Consider the following 21996-nt stretch of genomic DNA (forward strand, 5'->3'; position numbering starts at 1 on the left):
AAAATAAGAGACAAGCTTAGCATCTTCAGATATTAAAGAGAAACTTAGCTAAAACACTACCTGAATTTCCCCACATTCAACACATTTATTGAACCTAAATTTATATGGGGTGATGAATCAGATAGGTGTTAGCCCTGAAGGAAATTATAAATTTTAGCAGCAGGCTAAAAGATCAATCCTCTGGCCTTCTAAACTAAACAACAAAATCATTCAAACGTTGAAAATGTTTTTTGTTCACCTCCGTATCCCCAATCCTTCCCAAATTAGACAAGGAAGTGCTGAAGGGAAGGGTGGAGGAAGACAGAAAACCACCTTCTAGATTATACCCCAGTGTCTAAAACGACTGACACTTTTAACACTAACAGACTACGTTGAAACATGCAGTTTTACAACCTTGATATCGCCACCCACCTCACTTTGCACTGAATGGTAAACATTACATAGGAAATCTATGCCTGTGACAGTAAACGTTACCTCTCCACTAAGCTTGATTTTTATATACAGCTGGCCACCATTCCGTAAGGACGTGAAACACACTTGAAATGGAGCATTTTGAATGTTAGTGTCTTCTGGTAACAGAAAGTTCTGGTTGAGCCATATAACAACCTTAAAAATGAATAGGATGAAATGAACTTCCATTTTTAAAGTACAGTCATTCTTAAGAATTACCTTTCTTTCTAGATTTACTGCTTGTTTAAAAAACAATTATACTTCACACCCCCTCCCACCAAGAAAACAATAATCACACTCCTTTTTCCCACCTCATACATGATCTTAAGTAACATTCATAATTATGTTTGGCCCCACAGCATGCATGACTTTACAGCATTTTCAGTGTAGACATAATCTTATATGGATTGTAGAAACAACTGGGTATGGTGCTAAGCCTGTTTACACTGTAGCTCTTCTGTGGCTATACTCTTGATGATGTAGTCTGCTTAAAACTATTCCATTCTACCCTTTAAAAAAAAAAGGTAAATGAAGTATGCACGCACACACACAGCACAGACACAGAGATACAGCCACATAAGTAAAAAATAAGTTTTAATATTCGTAACAATAATGGTGAGCAGCAGCATGTAAAATGCAGCGGTATTCCTTCACCAGCTGAGGTTATGCATAACCCTAATATAAAAGTGCATCCTAGCTCTGTAGTCTTAGTGGCCAAAACCAGAAGTTGACATTTCATCCGTAAACACATTTATGTAACTTTTTGTCATAGTAAGATCATCAGACTAAAACCAGGAAATAACCATCTTAAACTTATATAGCCTTCATTTATTATTTTTGAAAGATTTCAAATTAGGGAAGTAAAGGTCATGGGAACCTTGACCACATAAGAACCTAAGAATCTACATGACTAAAAAGCCTCCCTCAGATTTCCAGAGTCCAGCCGAGGTTAAAGGCCACTGGCATTAGTCCTTTACACTTTACAAGGTACTGTCACACCAAATATGTGATCTGCAGGGCCCCCTGTGAGGTGGGACTAGCCTCACTTAGAGATAAGGGAACTGAGGCTCAGACTGGTGAGGGCTGACAGCACTAAGAAAATCACTAAAATTTAACTGGTTAAGGTAGCATCTGAATCCAGAATGTTCTCAGCTCAAACTCCCACCCTCTTTCCAATTAGAACCAGGTTCCTCCTGAAACACTGGGTCAGGACAAGTACACCAAGGCCATGACAGCAAAAAGACACCAATTAAAAGCTGGTAAGAATTTATCTGCAACTAAAGACTGCTCACGTAAATAAGGTGGTGTATTTTTTCAAAGTGAGAGAAGAGATTTTCACAGTGTTTTGGTCACAGGTTATAAGCCAACACCAAACTCACCTGCCTCTTTCATGTCGTAATTACTGCTACCAAATAACTCATTCATGCAATTTCCCCTTCTTTTTTTTTTTTTTTTTTAATTTTTTTTTTTTTCAACATTTATTTATTTTTGGGACAGAGAGAGACAGAGCATGAACGGGGGAGGGGCAGAGAGAGAGGGAGACACAGAATCGGAAACAGGCTCCAGGCTCTGAGCCATCAGCCCAGAGCCTGACGCGGGGCTCGAACTCACGGACTGCGAGATCGTGACCTGGCTGAAGTCGGACGCCCAACCGACTGTGCCACCCAGGCGCCCCATGCAATTTCCCCTTCTAAGAAACATCCAAACGATGCTGAAGGGGCAACAATATTGAAAGAAAAAAGTCAGACTCACCCTCTGTGCCCGTTCTGCAAGGATAAAGTTGACGTAGCTGAGTGGCTCGGTGGCAGAGTGGGGGGCAGTCAGCGCATACATGGAGAAGCGGGGGAGCTGTCTTGTCAATTCAAATACGTGAAACTGGGTGCTGTGGTCAACCAAAGCAACACAAGATGAGAAATGTGCTGCATGGAATATTACTTCAAAATGCAAGGCCCAGATAACAACTATAAAATCACTAACTGGGTCACTGAGTTGTTATTCATGGGTTTCACCGAAGGGAAAAAAAAACCCAAAAAACTTGACGATCAAGTACTACGGTGATGGGGTTTGGGATCAGAGACAACATGAGTCTATACATATATACATACACACACCAAGGGTTTAAAACACCCTAAAAGAAATGTGAAATGGCTTTTATCTTCCACAAATGTAGCGATATTCCTTCACTAGCTGAGGTTATACATAACCCTACTATGAAAGTGCATCCTAACTCTGTAGTCTTAGTGGCCAAAACCAGAAGTTGAAAATTCATCAGTTAAACATATTTTTGTAACTTTTGTCATTATAAGATCACCAGACTAAAACCAGGAAACAACCATCTTAAAGTTACATAGCCTTCATTTTTTATCTTTGAAAGATTTCAAATTAGGGAAGAAAAGGTCATGGGAAATCTTGGTTAGGTGGGTAGAGTCATCAAAATGGCGCCCCCAAAATCCACGGCATGGTAGGAAATCCACCCATCTTGCCTCCCTCTAAGTGCTGGCTGGAAACAAAGGGTCACCTGCTTCTGTAACCCACGAAGGTTTTCAAGTGCAGATCCACAGGGACATCTTTGGGAGGTGTGACTGGGATGCGGATGGAGCTGGAAAGGCTGTGAATGCTGGGGTGTACCACGTGGCTTTCACCCAGGAAGATTCCCTCGGCAAAAATCAATACTGCGCGGATGATGGTGTCTGCCGGGAAGAGAGAAAACGGCAGTTCCAGAACCACTCCCAGGAGGCACAGGCGTCCACAGGTGCCAGCTCCAAGTAATTCCTTACCGTTAGAGGTGGAAATGCACAGTTCCACGTGAGCAGGCTGGGTCTCGTGCCCCAGACTGACTGAGAGGGCGGTGTGCAGCTTGGTGTTGGCTGGGATGACGCCCCGAGGCCCATCAGCCTCGTTCAGTGGACTCAATTCAGCCTACGAAACATCCGACTTCTGACTCAGTCACCGAAACAGTGAACTAATGTCAATTTTAAATCATATGGTTATTTGGCTTCAAAAACCAACTCCCTGGGGTGCCAGGGTGGCTCAATTGGTTAAGTGCCCAACTCTTGATCTGGGCTTAGGTCATGATCTCACACTTCGTGGGATGGAGGCCCCTATGGGGCTCTAAGCTGATAGTGCAGAGCCTACTTGAGATTCCCTCTCTCTCTCTCTCTCTCTCTCTCTGTGCTCCTCCCCCACTTGCATGCTCTCTCAAAACAAATAAATAAAAACTTTAAAAAAAAGACCAACTCCCAATCATCTGATATTAATCCCATTCTTTAGAATTCAGAGGACTCACCTCCTTGGCACTCCCTTACTCTACCCGGCCTCTTCCAAAGGAAAAATACCCCATCCTTTCCTGTGGGTAGGGCCCGCTGGTCCCCACCGTGCCTTTCACAAGTTTTTTTGGTGTTGTTCTTTTAAAGTAGCAAAACAAATTCACTTAGTGTAATAAATTCAAATACAGTCACACGTGACAGGACAAATTAAAGTCTGGCTTCCTAGCTTATCTGCCAGCCAACTTGGTACACACACATGCACGCACGCACGCACACAAACACACACATGGAAGCACACTCACAGAGGTTTGGCAGTTGTCACCTTTTTGTTATTTATTTTTGAAAAAAGATGAGAGATACTCTGTACATACTGTTCTTGCACTCTTTCAGTCAGTAATGCCACAGATATCCTTCCATATCAGTCCGAGTACATACACCTGATTCTTCCAGGCTGCTGAACAGCCCCGAGCACACGCCCCACGACTGGTCAACATTTCTGTTGCTTCCAACCGTTCACTGCCACAGACAGTGCTGCAGTAAAGGTCTTTGAGGGCTTGTGCAAGTATTTCTATAGTTTAGGTGCACGGCAGTGGGACTTCCAGATTCAAGGATACGTACCCTCTCAACTGTGACCCCAAGCACAAAGGCTGAGGCCGTCCGTGCTTCCGCCAGTGGGCAGGAGGCAGTCCCACTGGGCACATGCTATACTCCGTCTTCTTCCACATTTGCCATCCCCAACTTTTCACACAACATGTCCCCTTCAGCACGGGGGCCTACCTTGGCATTTTCCTCATAGTTACGGAGTTCCAGCAACAGATTCTGTTTTTTCTGACTCAGCTCTCGGACCAGGTCCTGCTCTATGCTAGTGTCCATGAGGTTGCCTCTCATCTCGGCTGTGCCTGGCAGGTAGCCCCGGACTGAACAAAAGAAAAAAAAACCCTCACCAGATGGAGGAATACCCCAGCATAGCCAGGTCTACTTTCAAATCATCAGTTGTCTGATCTTAAAAACCAAAAACCTAAGTTCTCATCTCCTCAACTTGGTGAATTTATTAGGAGGAGAGGGTATCAATACAAACACTGTATACACGAATTTCCTGGCATTCTGACCCAATCAAATTGAAAACCTGGCTTTCTGAGGCTTTTTCCCATCCCAATTTACTTTCCCCATCCACGGAGCAGCAGATTAGCTGTGTGTGACCATCCATCCGGTAATCTCCCTCCAGCACACCAGCAACTGCAGAAGAAAAGTTGTCTTTAAAGATGACCTCCCCAGTTCGGTCACTTCTAGCATCAACCTAAAAATAAAGCAAGAACTTGAAAAATAGCTTATGCTGTAGCTTAAAACACACACACACACACACACACACACACACACAATTTTAAAGTTAAAGTCAGCTTTAAAGGTCAGCTAGTCTAGCAGTTTTTCAAGAGTGCTCCATGGAGCCCTGTGGCCTCTCAGGAGGCACCTTATGACCACTGGGGCCAAGGGGACAATAAGGGGACACAACCAGCTGTACTTTCTTCTTTTTAAATGAAAGCTGTTTCACATATTGGCCTTTATATAATATTTCATTTGGAGGAATGGGTTGGCAGTACATATCCACTTACTATCTGTGGGAACTTGGGAATGCCCCTTAACCATTCTGTGCTTGGTCTCCTCGTCTGGAGGTGAAGAACAAGCAGAACCTGAGGGAAATAACTGTACCTACACCCCACAGGGCTGGAATGAGGCCTAAAGAAGTTAACACACGTAAAGCACTTAGAACGGGGTCTGCACATAGACATATACAGGAAACATTAGTTCTATGTAAAAGCTTTGTCTTTATCGTGTATGTGTATAAAATATATCTACATCTAAAGTTTGAAAAACACCAAGCTAGCTTAACCTTCCCTCATATAACCTTTTATAATAACCGATTTTAAGAGTCACTCTTCCAGGGCACCTTGGTGGCTCAGTTGGTTAAGCATCCAACTTCGGCTCAGGTCATGATCTCACGGCTCATAAGCTCTAGCCCCGAGTCGGGCTCTATGCTGACAGCTCAGAGCCTGGAACCTGCTTCAGATTCTGTGTCTCCCTGTCTCTATCTCTGCCCCTCCCCCACTCACACTCCAATATAAATAAACATTTAAAAAAAAAAAGCCACTCTTCCACATAAAAACTATTGGGATGCCCTAGAGAGCCCTCCTATCCTGAGTCTCCTCTTCCCAAGAAAGGCAAATAAATAAATGATCAGAAAGCAATGCACCTGAAAAACAACAATGAAGGAGAACTGCTTAAAATGTTGACTTTTATTTCAAGCAAGAACACAAAATAGAAGGGTGGCTATAGAAAATCTCGTAGAGCGATCATTTCAAATAGCCAATGCCATTCACCATTTTTGTCTTTTCTCAAACATTCTTCTGGGCAAAACTTTGCAACAACAACAACAAAATAAAGTCATTTAGGTCATAGCTTACTACTAGCTCCTATCCCTTGCCTATGGAATGTCACATAAAATATCCATGCTCTTAATAACACCAACATGTAAGCCTGAAAACTATCAATGCTAAAACCTGTGAAGCAATTTACCAAAGCCCTTAGCACATTAACCTAACCCTAGAATCCCCTGGCCAGCTTAGTCAGTGGAGCATGCAACTCTAGATCTCTGAGTCATGAGTCCAAGCCCCATGCTGGGTGTAGAGATTACTTTAAAAAATAAATAAATAACCCTCTCAGATTGAACTGAATTTGCTTCTGCATTTCCACAATGTTTTACAAATAAGAGGGTTCATTGACTAACTAAGAAGCAAGGCTACAAATTAATATTTCTCTGGATGTTCTGCTCTTTTGCTTTATCCAACAGGGAGGTTTTGCCCTGGGGGAGAGAATGGCCCTCCAAGCCCACAAATGGCCTACAAAAGGTTAAAGTTAATTGACTGGCTGCAGTCATCTAGTATTTCTGCGCCTGAATTCACATGCTGGGTCTGTATATGTTCCTTTTGGCAGTGTAGATATTAGTTTTTCTGTTTATATAATGAACTGTGTTCATTTTCTTATCTTTTTTTATGGTCTGGAAGAGATTATATCATAAAAATCCCTTAAAATTTTGAAAACATTTAACTCTAAAAACATCTAGGTCCAGAATCATATTTGAAGGAAACTTTTTTTTAAAAGGCAACTTTTGAAAACTTCTCAAGTCTAGTAGTTACTAATTCTTGAATTAATCATAATAATTTATATTCCCGCAGAACATGATCCAATACAAATAAGATGTTCGCATTTCTTTTTATTTTAATGTTTATTTGAAAGAGAGAGAGAGACAGCGAGCAAGCACGAGTGGGGGAGGGGCAGAGAGAGAGGGAGACACAGAATCCGAAGCAGGCTCCGGGCTCCGAGCTGTCAGCATAGAGCCCAACGTGGGGCTCGAACTCACGAACCATGATATCATGACCTGAGCCAAAGTCGGATGCTCGACCGACTGAGCCACTCAGGCACCCCAAGATGTCACATTTCTTACTAAGGAACACCACAGTCTTCCCTTATAATTTTTATATGACCATACCAAAGGAAAACCAATTAAAGAAGCAGGAACCAACATAAGGGTCTCATAGAACTATGCTTCATGCAACACCAAAGGAAGGTTATAAGGTACTGGCCAAAAGCAAAGACAAATCAGAGAAGAGAAGGCAGGAATTAGCTGATCTCCTTCAGGCAATCCAGCACTATCAGACAAGAAAGCTAGGGCAAATGGTACCCATGGAGATCTGGCAGCTACTTAGGCAGCTTCTAACAAGACAATCCTGACTTGCCAGAAGTCTGTAGAAAATACTGATTTGAACTTAAAAAAGGAAAGAAAGCAAAAAGATTTTATTTTGAATTTCATAGCTGGAAAGACAATATGATATCATGATTCTTCCCACTAAGTCAAAGTTTTCCATCAGTCTTAAAGTTTTATTACAGAAGAGCCCTACAACTCCTTTTTTTTTTTTTTTTTTTTTTTTTTAGTAGCCTACACCTAGATCAACCTGATTAAATTGCTTCTCATTCCTTCAGGGAAGAGATTTAGAAATATCTTCCTGAAAATTTTCTCCCAAATAGGGCTTTAAAGACTAAAAGTCCACTCACTCACTCTGCAGTATTGACACTACACCAGGAAGAAAAAATGTACAAACATTATGAAGTTAAATCTGAAAAGTACAGCAAAGGGGGGCAAGTCCATATTTTCATGTTACTGACTCTGAGTCCTGCAGCAAATAGATCTCAGACAACCAGTCCTCTGAATTATACCTGAACTCTGTGCTTAGACTTACCTTCCCATTGGACCAGCCAGTTATCAGTTCACACACTCCATCAGAATTAAGGTCGAAAGCATGAATGCTCATGGCATGATTTTTGGACTGAAAAGGAATTTCAATAATTAGTGCAGAAGTCTCTCAATATGTCTAAAAGCCCTGAAATATTGGAGGCTGAATTATACTAACTTTAATTCTCCAGTATCGGGCTGTTTTGTCGTAAACTCCAACTGTGCCATTGGAAAGGGCATAACCAAATCGACTACCATACATGGAGCAAAGAGAGGTGATTATCTGCAAGAGATAACACACAAAAACACAACATCTTTTCATTAAAGTTCAATTCCATGTGGAGTATGGCTTTATAAAATCGCATGCCTTGCCACTGAGTATGTTAAAATTAGATTTAAATCTGTTAGAGGGGAATGTATTTCTCTTCTCTATGATCCATGTCATCTATTTCAGAGTTGGGTTATGAGAATTAAATAAACTCATAAAGTCTCTTATTTTAAATCAAACTTATGTGGCAAGTTTTGGCAAATTGTTTAAAAAAACACCAATAAAATTGAGCAATTGAGGATGAAATAGAGTATACAGGATATAGAAAATACACAACAGACATTGTTATACACACTAACTCAAAACGTTTTAATGATTGTTCCAGTTTCCTTAACTTACCATATCCTACAGTTTAAATTTTAAAGACTTGCCAGCGCACCTGGCTAGCTCCATGGGAGCATGTCACTCTTGCTTATCTCAGGGTCATGAGTTTGTGCCCCACAGTGGGCAGAGAGATCATGTAAATAATAAAAAAATAAAAATAAAAAATAAACAGACTTGTTGGGGCGCCTGGGTGGCTCAGTCCGTTAAGCGTCCGACTCTGGTGTTTGGCTCGGGTCACGATCTCACAGTTCATGAGATTGAGCCCCACATCCGGGCTCTGCACTGACGGTGCAGAGCCTGTATGGGATTGTCTCTCTGTTCCTCCCGGCTTGTGCTCTCTCTCTCTCCCTCTCAACAATAAATAAATTAACTTAAAAATAAAATAAAATAAAATAAAATAAAATAAAATAAAATAAAATAAAATAAAATAAAATAAAATAAAATAAAAAGACTTGTAAAACCCACAGTTGAATATCTTTCATGTACATGCTTTTCTATGACATAATTTCCTATTTGCTACAGATGAAAGATGTTTTTTAGAAGAAAACATTATCTTTTGAAAAGTACAAACCCAAGCACCTGGATTTGTGACTGTTGTGCTGTACAGAATGTGTACATCATACAGAAATATTTACAGGACTGTTTGGGGATTTAATATGCTTAAAAGGATAAAATTTTAGAGACTGAATAAAATTATCCTTTATTTAAAGTTAAAACCAAAACTTAATGATATCTCTGCTCCTGCAGATCCACTTTCTAATTCTGACACTAATACAAGAGATATTAAGAAATAAATTGTATAAAGCAGAGAATAGTTATATAATTTCCTCCACACCTACAGCTTTTCTACAAAACCACCCACTTCACTTAACTCTGAATACAAAGTGCTGTGTAGGACTCCAGAATTATTTCGCTCAAGGCATTCTTTTGGCAATACTCAGTACCAACCAACTGCCAAATGAATTATAATTTTGCTGATCCGCTAAACAGCGTTTGAGCTAAGAGCAAAATCCAACCGAAAGGGCAGGAAAATGGCCCTGAAATGAACAATTTTATAAAGTTCACATTTTCATAACCTTAGCTCTATTTCATGTTCTCCTGTCCTTTTCTAGGATTTAGGAAAAAGGTGTTTCCAAAGAATGCACCTTCCTCACACGTAGCATTGACAATAAACAGAAATCCAACAAAATCTGAATGATTCCCACCCAACAGGAAAAGATTTACTACAAATTTGAATGAAAGAAAAACGATAATGCAAGACACAGCATCTACTGACAGGTGACTCTCAAGTTGGCTTTTTTTTGGGGGGGTGGGGGACGGTAGGAGGTGGCAAACCCCGTTAAGAACCTAATGAAAGCTAAGGATTCTCTCTTCAAAAAAATCACACATTAAGCACATACACTTAAACAGAACCTCCTAACTTTCAATAGGGTCATTAATTTTCTCTACCTATAACTAGCAGTTTATAATTACAATAACTGTGAATATATGTTACTTTTTTTTAAGTTTTTTTTAATGTTTTTATTTATTTTTGAGACAGAGAGAGACAGAACATGAACGGGGAAGGGTCAGAGAGAGAGGGAGACACAGAATTCGAAGCAGGCTCCAGGCACTGAGCTGTCAGCACAGAGCCCGACACGGGGCTCGAACTCACGGAGTGTGAGATCATGACCTGCGCTGAAGTCGGACGCTTAACTGACTGAGTCACCCAGGTGCCCCAATAACTGTGAATATATAAAAAGTATAGTAGAACTAAGTAAAAATCTATGATCCTCACTATAAGATAAAGGTATATTAGCTAAACCAAGGATAACACTTTGTATATCAATATGCAAGTTTTGCTTTTTGGTCTTTTTTTGTAGTGGAACAGAAGCCCGACTTTCCTAGACAGCTTTTGTAAGTGGCAAGAAGCAAAGACAAGTGGTCAAGATGGGCCCTGAGGCCAGTGCCTCAAGCTTTCTGATCTAGACCCAAACACAACCTGAATAAATTTTGCAGGATCCCAGCAAAATCTGACTACTAAGACTCCCTTCTGTTGTTTTTTTTCTGCCTCTCTAGAACGTTCAGAAGCCACCGCTCGTTTATCCTCTTCTCCTTCCTTTTTTAGAATATCCTAATTCGTTTTTCTGTTTCCATCTTGCCCAATCCTGGGGAACCAGCAGCATATAAATATCCTAAGAATGCCAAAACTACAACGGATGAGGGCGATCTCTGGACAAATGAAGTTTAAAGTTTTCAGAAACATCCCAGGTTCTATTCCACGAGCAATCCTAATCACTGAGAAACCCACGAGTTTCCAGTTCTCCAACATCTGATTTTAAGTTTACCTTAAAAAAATGTGCCTAAGAAGTACTTAATCTGAATGGAGAGGGAACGTTTTAAAACCCTCGTTTGTGTACTTCATTCAAGCCCATTTAATACACACGATGAGGAGGAGGCGGACAATCTTCAAATCCTGACCACACCACTTCGCAGCCATGTCTGTGTTTGAGTAATTGAACAAAGGAACTTAACACCAGTTTCCTCATCAGGAAAACAGAAATAATAATATCTTCCTACTAGGGCTGTTGTAGGATTAAATGGGTTAGTTTACGTAAAGCACTTAGAACAGTATCTGGCATATATTAGGTGCGCAATAAATGGTCACCATTATTAGTGTTCTTATTATTAATATGTATTAACTCATTAAAAGAAAGGCCTTTAAGTACTCAACAATTTTTCTCTCTTTAATCAGTCTGTTCAAAATGTATCTTTTCTCTTCCCCAGCGGCCACCCCTGCCTCCCCCCAACTCTGAAAATATACCTTGATACAGGATTTTTAAGTGCGTCTTTCTCTGTAACATGCAGTTCTGTTCAATCTCCACAATTTTTACTTCAAAACTGTCTGGGTTGTGAGAAGATATCCCAGCACCCTTGTCATATGTGACATTTCACTGTGCTGATCTATCTTGCCCACAGTTACCATGATTCTGAGGTGGCACTTCTTACCTCTGTTTCTGTCATTTCTGCTATAATCTCATCTTCTTTAAAAACTCGGATATCAAAATCCTCTGATCCGACAAGGAGCTGAAAAGAAAAAGAATCGTGCGTATTTAGTTCAACAAGCAAACACAGCAAAATCTCCATAAATGAAACAAAAAATGTGCACAGTACTTAAAACACTGCTCCTGCTACCCAAGATCTGCTCCCTATAATCTGGTAGTCAGGAAGGTTCCTTCTACTGCGAAAGTCAACACCTTTGGTTAGTGAAGAAAAGGTGGCCACTACAGACTATCCTTCCATGTGGGCTGCACATCCTTCCAGAATATGTTCTTCCACCAAGCACCTGAAAATGCTCCCCATTCTCTGCCCACAGATGGAAGCCCGGTTCCAAATGCCAGAGACCAGTATCCACGGACAAGAGACAGGTAAGCCGGTGCCCGGGACAGCACTTGGCTGGCTACTCAAGAAGCTAACTTCTAGAGTAACCATTAGAATACTTTCAAAGGCTAAGAGCCAATCTCTAAAACTTTCAGATTCCTGAAAAAGTCACAGTTGAAAACTACTTACAATTATGGTTTCAAAGCATCCGAAGGCAGCTGTAATTGTGAATATGGCTGTGGTCCCATCAAATGCTCTGCCCCCCCCCCGCCCCCCGTCCTGTGTCTTTGCAACATTACGGCCTTGATCTTTACATCAGACAAATACAACTGATTCATTGTTCAAAAGAGAAAGACAAATGAGGCCAGTTGTATTGTCATTTAGGCAACAGAGCACCAAAATCAACCAGAGAAGTGTTAACTTCTCTTAACCACTAATGTCACTGTCAAGGGGAAATTATTCAGCTGAGCACACAAGATAAGTATCTCCTCCTCCACACACCTCTTTCTTACCATCACCGTCAAAGTCACATAAGGCCAAGGAATGAACATTATCTCCAGTAACCTGAAAATAAAACCAAAACTCATTAATATGCCATCTTTTTTCGCTTAATCCAAATGCATTAGCTACATGAAAGAGGATTATACAAACCACCAATGGGTGTTATTCAAATTACAAATGTTCTTTTTTTATGTACAGAATTAGAAAATATGTTTCCATTTTGTTTTTCTTATTCATTACAGCCAAGGGTAAAACAAACAAACAAAGCATAAAGAACATTAAGTGAAAATGTTTGGGAGGATTAAGAGAATGTTTTGTTCTGTATACCGTCCAAAAGAGATCATTTCCTTCGTGATCAAAACCCTGCAGAGCACAATTTCCACCAATAATCGCAAGAGGAGAGGAAATGTCCCCCAGTGTTCCCAGCACAATTGCATTGGCCCCATCTGCAACCTAAGAAGGAAAAAAAAGACACAAAATCTCAGATGCACTGATGCACAGGCACAGTGGACATAAAATAGATCCTCATTTTTATTTGGACACTCAAATCCCTCTGTCGTCATCTGTGAGAAGCCACGTGGTCTCGTGAGAGGCAGCCCAGGTCTGTCCATTGAGGACAGTCACTGTGGCTTATTTGTGCTTCTACCAGGATATGAGCACAGATTCAGGATCAACTCAGGCCACTGGCCTCTCACACTAATCTGCTGCAATAAACTGCTACAAAATCCAAGGCTCTCTAGAACTACTAGTTCTAGGGGCCCAATTCTTGACAGAATCAAACTTACGCCTTTAAAACACCCAAACTTTTGTAATCTATTTTAACCACTTTGCATGGAAATCTTTTTATTGCTTATTACCCAGTTCTCTTGCTACTAGTCCTTTTACTTGTAAAGTTACTAAGAATTCTGTACAAAGAGTAATAAACCATCCAGAATTAATAAATGTCCCAGACTTCTTGAATAAAGTATATAAGCATAATTTAACTTATTTTTAGAAAATTCAAGGAAATCTTTGGAAATACTAACTGTTTATTATTAGGAAAACAGTCCTTATTTATATAATCTTTATGTAGGAAAACTATTTGAAAATTGGCTATAAAAGAAAGAAAACTTATTAGAAATCAAAACTGCTAAATGGCCAATAACTCAAAAGACAAAGTTAAAAGGTAAACAATAAACTGGGAAAAAATACCTACAATATATGAGCCAAAGGACTAATTGTTTTTTAAATGAGCTAATAAAAAGCAAATAAATAAGAAAAGGGTAAACACCCCAAGCCAAAAAACAAACCAAACAAACCAAAAAGAAAACGAAAAAAACAAAAAATAAACAAACAAAAAGGCAATTCACAAGAAATACTAATCACCACCAAACATGAAAATCCTCATTCTCACAATATATCATTTTTCATTTTTAAGATTAGAAAGATGAAAAATAACAAGATTATCCATTGTTGGTTGGGGTGTGATAAGACAGACACTCTCATATTCTGAGGGGAAGGTGGAAAACAGTAGTCTTTATATAAAACAATTTAGCAATATTCATCATTTAAAAAAGATTTTTAACTCAGTAATTCCAAAGCTCAATTCTTGACACCATTAATTTTATGTGTCAACTTGGCTAGGCCATGGTACCCAGATATTTAATCAAAAACATCATTATAGGCATTTCTGTGAAGGTATTTTTAAAAATGAGATTAACACTTAAATCAGACTTGGAGTAAAGCAGGTTACCCTCTATAATGTGGGTGGGTGGGCCTCACCCAATCAGTTGAAGCCCTTAATAGAAAAAAGACTGAACCCCTGGAGAAAGAACTCTGCCACCAGACTGTATTCAGACTTAAGTTTCAACATCAACTCTTCCCTGGATCTCCAGAGAATTTGCCTAACCTGCATATTTTGGACTTGCCAGCCTCCACAACTGCATGAGCCAATTTCTTAAAATAAAGCCACCAATCTCTCTCTCTCTCTCTCTCCCTAGAAGTATATATACACACATACACATCCTACACTCAATTTCAGTCTTATACAAAAACATAGGAAGAATATCTTTGTGATCCTGAAATAGGCAAAGACTTCTCAGGACAGAAAAAGCACCAACTATTAAAGAAAAAAAACTGAACAGCTACACTTCAACAAAATCAAAAACTTTTGCTCATCAAAAGACACGTACTTATTGGAATGAGCCACATACTGGGAGAATATGTTTGTTACATGTATTGTTATTTGTTATATATATTGTAAACATTGTTATATATATTTATATATATATATATATATATATATATATAAGAATTTGTATATAGAAAATCTATAAATCAATAGTGTATACAAACTACCAATAAAAAAGGCATTTTGTATATTTGTATACGTATATTTGTATAAAGAAAATCTATAAATAGTGTATACAAACTACCAATAAAAAAGGCAAAAGACCTAGATATTTCACAAAAGAAGACACACGACTAGAAAATAAACACAAGAAAAGGTGTTACATATCACTGGTCATGAGGGAAATGCAAAATGAAGCCAAATACGACACCACTTCGTACCTTAAAATGGCTACAATTAAAAAGACTGGCATAACCAGATGTTGACAGAGTATGGAACAACTGGAACTCACATACATCGCTGATGGGAAGTGTGAACTGGTACAACCATTCCTAGGTATCACCCAAGATAAATTAAAACATATACCCACAAAAAGACAAGTACCGAAATATTTCTAACAATTTTATTAATAACTGACCAAAAGTAGAAATGACTCAGTATGTCCACCCTACATGTCTATGATCAGAAGAATGGATACACAAACTGTGTAATATTCACACAATGGAATACCACCCAGCAACAAAAAGAACTACTGCTCTCTGCAAAAACATGGATGCCTCTCACAGACCTGCCAAATGCAAGAAGCCAGATACCCAAGAGTCATTCTGTATGATCCCATTTGTGTGAAGTTCAATAACAGGGAAAGCTAAGCTAAGCTGACAGAAATCAGAACGGTGAAAGTCTGTAAGATAGAAGAAATGACTGGAATGGGGCACAACAACATTTCCTGAAGTGATGGAAATGTTCTGTATTTTTATTGGGCATGTTGGTTACAGGGATCAAAACTCACTGAATAGTACGTGTAAAGTTTGTGTATTTCACTGTATGTACAATTTTATCTCAATTTTAAAATACAAAAAAAAAAAAAAAAAGGGTAATTGCATTTCTAGGAACTTATCCTTAGAAAATAATCAGAGAAATTGGCAAAGACATATGCTTATCAAAGTATCAACTGTAATACAGAAACTATGAAAATAACATAAATATGAAACAATATAGAACAGATTAAGCAAATTATAATATATTAATAAAATGAAAAAAAAAAACATAGAGCCTAGTAAGAATGATGCAGGGATATACAGTGACTTCATATAAAGATGCTCACAATATAGCACTGAATAAAAAGGCTGTGTGCAATAGCCAGGGAGTAGAGACAACACAAATGTCCATTAATGATGAGTGGATAAAGAAAATATGGCATGTCCATAAAATGGAATATTCTTCAGCCATAAAAAGAATGAAATACTGATACATGCTACAACATGGATCAACTTTGAAAATATCATCCTAAGGAAAGGAAACTCGTCACAAAAGACCATATATTATATGATTCTGTTTATATGAAAAGTCGAGAACAGGCAAATCTACAGAGATAGGAAGTAGATTAGTGGTTGCCAAAGACAGGTTGGGGGACAATGAAGATTGACTACTAATGGGTATGGGGTTTCTTTTAGGGATAATGAAGATGTTCTAAACTTGATAGTGGTGATAGCTGAGTAAGTCCCTCAATAAACTAAAACTATTGGATTGTACATTAAATAGGTGAATTGTATGGTATGTGAAGTATATTTTAAAATATCTTATTATAATAATATAAGTTAGAGGGTAAAAAAATGATCACATTTCATAAAAAATTTCACCTAGTGGGGTGCCTGGGAGACTCAGTTGGTTGAGCATCTGACTCGATTTGGGCTCAGGCCACGATCCCAGGGTCACGGGATCAAGGCCAGTGTTAGGCTTTGTGCTGAGCATGGAGCCTGCTTGGGTTTTCTCTCTCTCCCCCTCTGCCTCTCTCCCTGCCTCGCATGTGCTTTCTCTCTAAAATAAAAAATGCATAAATAAATAAATAATTTCACTTAGTAAAAATCAGTTTAAGAGTTATGTGTTACCTCTAGATGGAGAAATTATGAGTATTTTTTTTGTTTCCATATCTTTTCTATAATAAATATGAATAACTTGAGTATTAAAGCTGCAGTAGCCTAGGGGCACCTGGGTTGCTCAGTCGGTTACGTATCCGACTTCGGCTCAGGTCATGATCTCGCGGTCTGTGAGTTCAAGCCCCATGTCAGGTTCTGTTGCTGACAGCTCAGAGCCTGGAGCCTGCTTTGGATTCTGTGTCTCCCTCTCTCTGTGCCACTCCCCTGCTCACACTCTGTCTCTCTCAAAAATAAATAAACATTAAAAAAATTTTTTTAATAAATAAATAAATAAATAAATAAAGCTGCAGGAGCCTATAGATGGCAGGCCACAGTAAGCGCTTGTCCTATAAACTACTATACTAAATTTTAATGCAAAGCCACCAGGAGGTCTGTTTACTGACTTCCTGGCTCTTGGCTGAGTTCTCAATAGATCTTGACACATGGTGGTATCACAGATACACCTCATGGGAGACAAGCTGGAGTGTCACCAAGTGGTTACCAACCATGATAAAACAAGTAAGTGTCAAACAGATAATGCAGATGTAAACAGAAAAATCTCCGTGTTGTTTACGTCACAAGAGCCATACGATAAGCAAACCAAAATAAATGTCTGATCTCTTTCAATCATAAAAAGCCAATGGACATTAATGAGTAACAGGAATATCATGGTTATAAAGGGGTATACTTGCCTCTCTGTAGAACAAATCTGAATTATTGTAGACATCATAAGCCAGAAGATTAGTCTGTGTCCCCACCAAAAGAGCATCATAGCCAAGTTCTGGGTTCAGTACTCCTGCAGTCAGGCAGCTGACTGCCTGGTTGATGTTGAGAAGTGAAACATCAGACTCCAGGGGGCTCTGGAAGACCCTGGATGCACTGACATGCTGACTCCGGGTATGAGGATTGTGAATAAAAACCTAAATTAAAAACAGTTAATTACATCCCCGTAAAATACCAAAACTGTAAAATTAACATACATTTATTAAGAGACCCATGGTATTAACAGATATCAACACTAACAAGAGGTCACTTTAACCACCTACAAAACAAAACAAAACACTCATACACAGTTACGTGTATTGCTAGCTTTCAACCACTATAAATTATGGAAATTCAGTGGTTCTTAGCCTTGCAAAGAACAAGGTAATGGACAAGATGCAGTTGTTGCTTCCAGGGGCAGCTTACAGGCTACCCACCAGCAGGATGTCAAGTACTCTTAAGAACTAGCCTCTTCCTGATCAACCTTCCAGAAGCGTGACCAGCTACAATGTGGTTGCTACACACTAAGAAGATCACACAGCATACAATAATAAACACTTCCTTTAGCATCTTTCATCCTAGCACCTCATAAACTCACTTCCTAACCTTTAAAACTGGCTGTTTTAGGGGTGCCTGGCTGGGTCATCTGGAAGAATGTGTGACTCTTGATCTCAGGGTTGTAAGCTGGAGCTCCATGTTGGGTGTAAAGATGACTTAAAAAATAAAACTTAAAAAAAAACTGGTTGTTTTAAGGGTTAAAACTGGTAGTTTCAAAGTCTGGAAGTTAGTAGATCTGTTTTACAAATGTAAACTGAGTCACACGATCAAGCTTCTTCAAGGTTTCACGGACCATACTAGTAAGACGGAATTAAATAATTAGTCCAAACTGAGCAGTTTCAACTACCATACACACACACACACACACACACACACACACACACACACACACACGTGTGTGTTATCCCAGAAGGGGTAACTGGATGTGGGGCAGAGGTATATTGGATACTAACATGACTGTGGCCCCCAAAAGGGCACAGAACAAAAACAGACATGTAGTATATCTGTGGTATTAAAATTTCATTAGAGAGGGGCGCCTGGGTGGCTCAGTCGGTTAAGCGTCCGACTTCGGCTCAGGTCATGATCTCAGGGTCCGTGGGTTCGAGCCCCGCGTCGGGCTCTGTGCTGACAGCTCAGAGCCTGGAGCCCATTTCAGATTCTGTGTCTCCCTCTCTCTCTGCCCCTCCCCCGTTCATGCTCTGTCTCTCTCTGTCTCAAAAATAAATAAACGTTAAAAAAAAATTAAAAAAAAATTTCATTAGGGAAATCTTCACAGTCTCTACAAAGAAAAAAACGGTGGGAAATACTGCACTAGGGACCCCTTAAGCCTCTTCCAGTTTTAAAATCCACTGATTTTAAATCAGTATTTCATCCCTTTGGTAGAAATCCAAATAGGACTAATTTTAAGTTATTACCTAAACAAGACAGCCTGTTCAACAACAAATAATTTTCAAAGGAATTGACTGGAAATACACAGAAAAGGTATATAGCTATGGAATATCATGTTCATGTCTTCATTTGTGTAATACTTTATAATGTGCTTTATAAGTGTTACTGCATTTGATCCTCACAGCAAACTCGGGTTTACAGATGAGGTCAAAAAGGTTAACGCCCTTTCCCAAGGTCTGGCGACTGTTAAGTGACAGGGCGAAGACCTGAAGCCTGGCATCTGGTTCCAGACCCTACACTCTGGCCATGATGTCTTACTTCCTTTTATAACAGTTCGGAACAAAAGAATTCTTTCAGAGTCTCGCAGTAATTAGACAGGCTGGAGAACAGGAGGAGAAATCACTTTTGGACTTGCTGTGCATTGCTATTGGAACAGAAAGAGTTTGAGATTCCCAGGAGCCGACTTCTCCCTAGCTTCCCTCTTGCCGTTCTCGGGTTCCGGGAGACCTACTTGTCCCTCGGGCATGGAAAAAGCCAAGCTCAGTCACACAACAAATGGATCACTCTCTGTGACTGGCTGAAGTTCACACAACATTTATTCTAACTGAGGGGATACTAATGAAAGTAGAAATCCAACTGGTCCCCTCAGCCCCATGGGCGAGAGAAAAATTGTCCCCAGAGGAAAACACTAATGTTTATCTCGCAAGAAACCCCTTTTTAAAATATCCTTGCTCGAAACAAAACAAATAAAATCCTTGCTCAGGCTCAGAGGCCAGATTCCAGTAAGTCAGATTCACATTCTCAACAGAATCCTACTTATAATGTCAAAATCCTGTTTCTGGAGACGTGAGCTCCAACGGTCAAGGAGGGCTTCAGCCTTACCTGGAATGTTTAATTATTTTTAAAAAAGAATATATTCCGGTATTACTTGGATCATAAAATACTACCGTTTTTAAATCTTAATATAAAATATCAGGTCATAAGTCCAGATTTGTTTAAAGTTCTAAAGAAAAGATCCAATTACACAGGCCACAGGACTTTCTCATCCTCTGTCTCTTTTTTTCCAACTCCGGAAACAGACCTAGACTCCAGTGTCCCTGCCTTTCACTCTAGATCACATTCTAATGAAAGGGTTTCCACAAAAACCTCTGCCTGATCTTCCTGCTTCCACCGCTAGGCTTAGCTCCCTGCATCTCTGTTGCAGTACCAGCCAGTTATCCTTTAAAACATTAATCAAACCCCATCACCCAAAACAAAGATGTTTACACGGCCTACAGGCCCTATATGATCCCGCCCCTGGCTACCTCACTGCTTCCCTCATTCCGTTAGAGCCCTCACTTCCCTGGAACACACCAAGCTACTTCCACCTCAAGGCCTTTGCACTTGCTGATCCCTCTGCCTGGAAGGCACTTACTCCACAAATATGTGGGGCTTGTTTCCTCCTTTTCTTCAAATCTCTGATCTACAATGATCTTATTAGAGGCCTAGGGATCACTTTGTCTAAAATAGCAATCTCCCTTGGGGCGCCTGGGTGGCTCAGTCGGTTAAGCGTCCGACTTCGGCTCAGGTCATCATCTCGCGGTTCGTGAGTTCAAGCCCCGCGTCAGGCTCTGTGCTGATGGCTCAGAGCCTGGAGCCTGTTTCAGATTCTGTGTCTCCCTCTCTCTCTGACCTTCCCCCGTTCATGCTTTGTCTCTGTCTCAAAAATAAATAAACGTTAAAAAAAAAAAATTAAAAAAAAAAAAAAAAAGAAAATGAATTGTAATGACTTTCTACTTATGTATCCCAAGGCATATTACATAACATACAACATAGGTAGAGGTGTCTTAAAAACTATAAACTGGGAGCCTGGGTGGCTCAGTTGGTTAAGCCTCCGACGCTTGATTTTGGCTCAGGTCATGATCTTGAGGTGGGTGGGATCAAGCCCTACATTGGGCTCCGCGCTGATGGCACAGAATCTGCTTGGGATTCTCTCTTCCTCTCTGCCCCTCTCCCCACTTGTGCATGCACACAGGTTCTTGCTCTCTCTCAAAATGCGTAAAGTTTAAAAAAAAAAAAAAAGAAAGAAAACTTTAAACCATTATATAAATATTAGCTTATTAAATCCACATTTTAAATCCACACTGGGTTGGGGGACCTGGGTGGCTCAGTCCGTTAAGCTTCTGACATTTGATTTCGCTCAGGTTATGATCTCATGTGAGATCTCATGTCAGCCTCTGTGCTGACAGCACGCGGCCTGCTTAGGATTCTCTCTCTGTCTCTGTCTCTCTCTGTCAAAAATAAATAAACACTTTTTAAAACTCCACACTGGGTCAAGAACAGGTACTTTAACTTCATTGCCACCACTTTCTAGTTGCATGACCTCAAGCATTACTTTGAACTTCTCTGAACCGCTACTCTAATCAGTAAAGTGGGAGTAACAAAAAGAAAATAGCAATTAACAATTAGTGGCTTATATGCCTACATTTCTCATATGCCAAGCGCTTTACATGTATTAACTTATTTAGTCCTTATAACAACCCTATGTGGCAGATACTATTATTACGAACTTTGCCCAAGGTCATGAAATTAGTAGGTACTAGAGCCAAGATCACCAGACCTGTGCTATGCTGCTACTCTTGGCATTGTAGCAAGGATGAGGAGATAATTAATGTAATGAAGCCTTGTCCCTATTAAAAGTTATTGCGCTTGGTGTCACTGTATTCCATGTATTTGGTCATGCCTCCATCAGTGCCTTGATTTGCCTTGTCTGCAGCCCTGCAGGATTATAAGCTTTGTGAAAGCAGGGATTCCAGCTTTATCTCTGAATCCCCAACATCTAGCACAAGGGAGGTGTTAAGTTTCCTGAATGTTAAATGACCATGTCTTTTTCACCTCTGTGACTCCCACACCTTGCACAGCATCTGGCACATAGTAAGCGCCTAACGGGTACTTAGCGAATAAATTATAGGAAAAGACATAAATGTACATGGATAAAGATCAGGTGAAATTTTAATTGTTTAACTTAGGGGTCTTTGTATTTTTTTTTC

At 39.8% G+C, this 21996-nt stretch overlaps 1 protein-coding gene across 3 annotated transcripts in view; it reads right to left on the bottom strand.

Moving 5' to 3' along the window:
* The window catches only part of BBS2 (Bardet-Biedl syndrome 2), a 35067-nt gene that overhangs the window by 10828 nt on the left and 2243 nt on the right, over window positions 1–21996 (bottom strand). For all 3 annotated transcript variants that reach the window (XM_058709489.1, XM_058709490.1, XM_058709488.1), the window contains exons 2-13: window positions 17452–17679; window positions 12842–12967; window positions 12515–12577; window positions 11642–11719; window positions 8180–8284; window positions 8009–8095; window positions 4878–5013; window positions 4494–4633; window positions 3228–3369; window positions 2969–3140; window positions 2203–2332; window positions 475–606 (exon numbers count right to left, since the gene is read on the bottom strand). In XM_058709489.1, the coding sequence (XP_058565472.1) occupies window positions 475–606; window positions 2203–2332; window positions 2969–3140; window positions 3228–3369; window positions 4494–4633; window positions 4878–5013; window positions 8009–8095; window positions 8180–8284; window positions 11642–11719; window positions 12515–12577; window positions 12842–12967; window positions 17452–17679 (1539 nt within the window). The remainder of the gene's footprint in view (window positions 1–474; window positions 607–2202; window positions 2333–2968; window positions 3141–3227; window positions 3370–4493; window positions 4634–4877; window positions 5014–8008; window positions 8096–8179; window positions 8285–11641; window positions 11720–12514; window positions 12578–12841; window positions 12968–17451; window positions 17680–21996) is intronic.

Source organism: Neofelis nebulosa, chromosome 17, assembly GCF_028018385.1.
Source record: "Neofelis nebulosa isolate mNeoNeb1 chromosome 17, mNeoNeb1.pri, whole genome shotgun sequence".
Classification (NCBI taxonomy): Eukaryota; Metazoa; Chordata; class Mammalia; order Carnivora; family Felidae; genus Neofelis; species Neofelis nebulosa.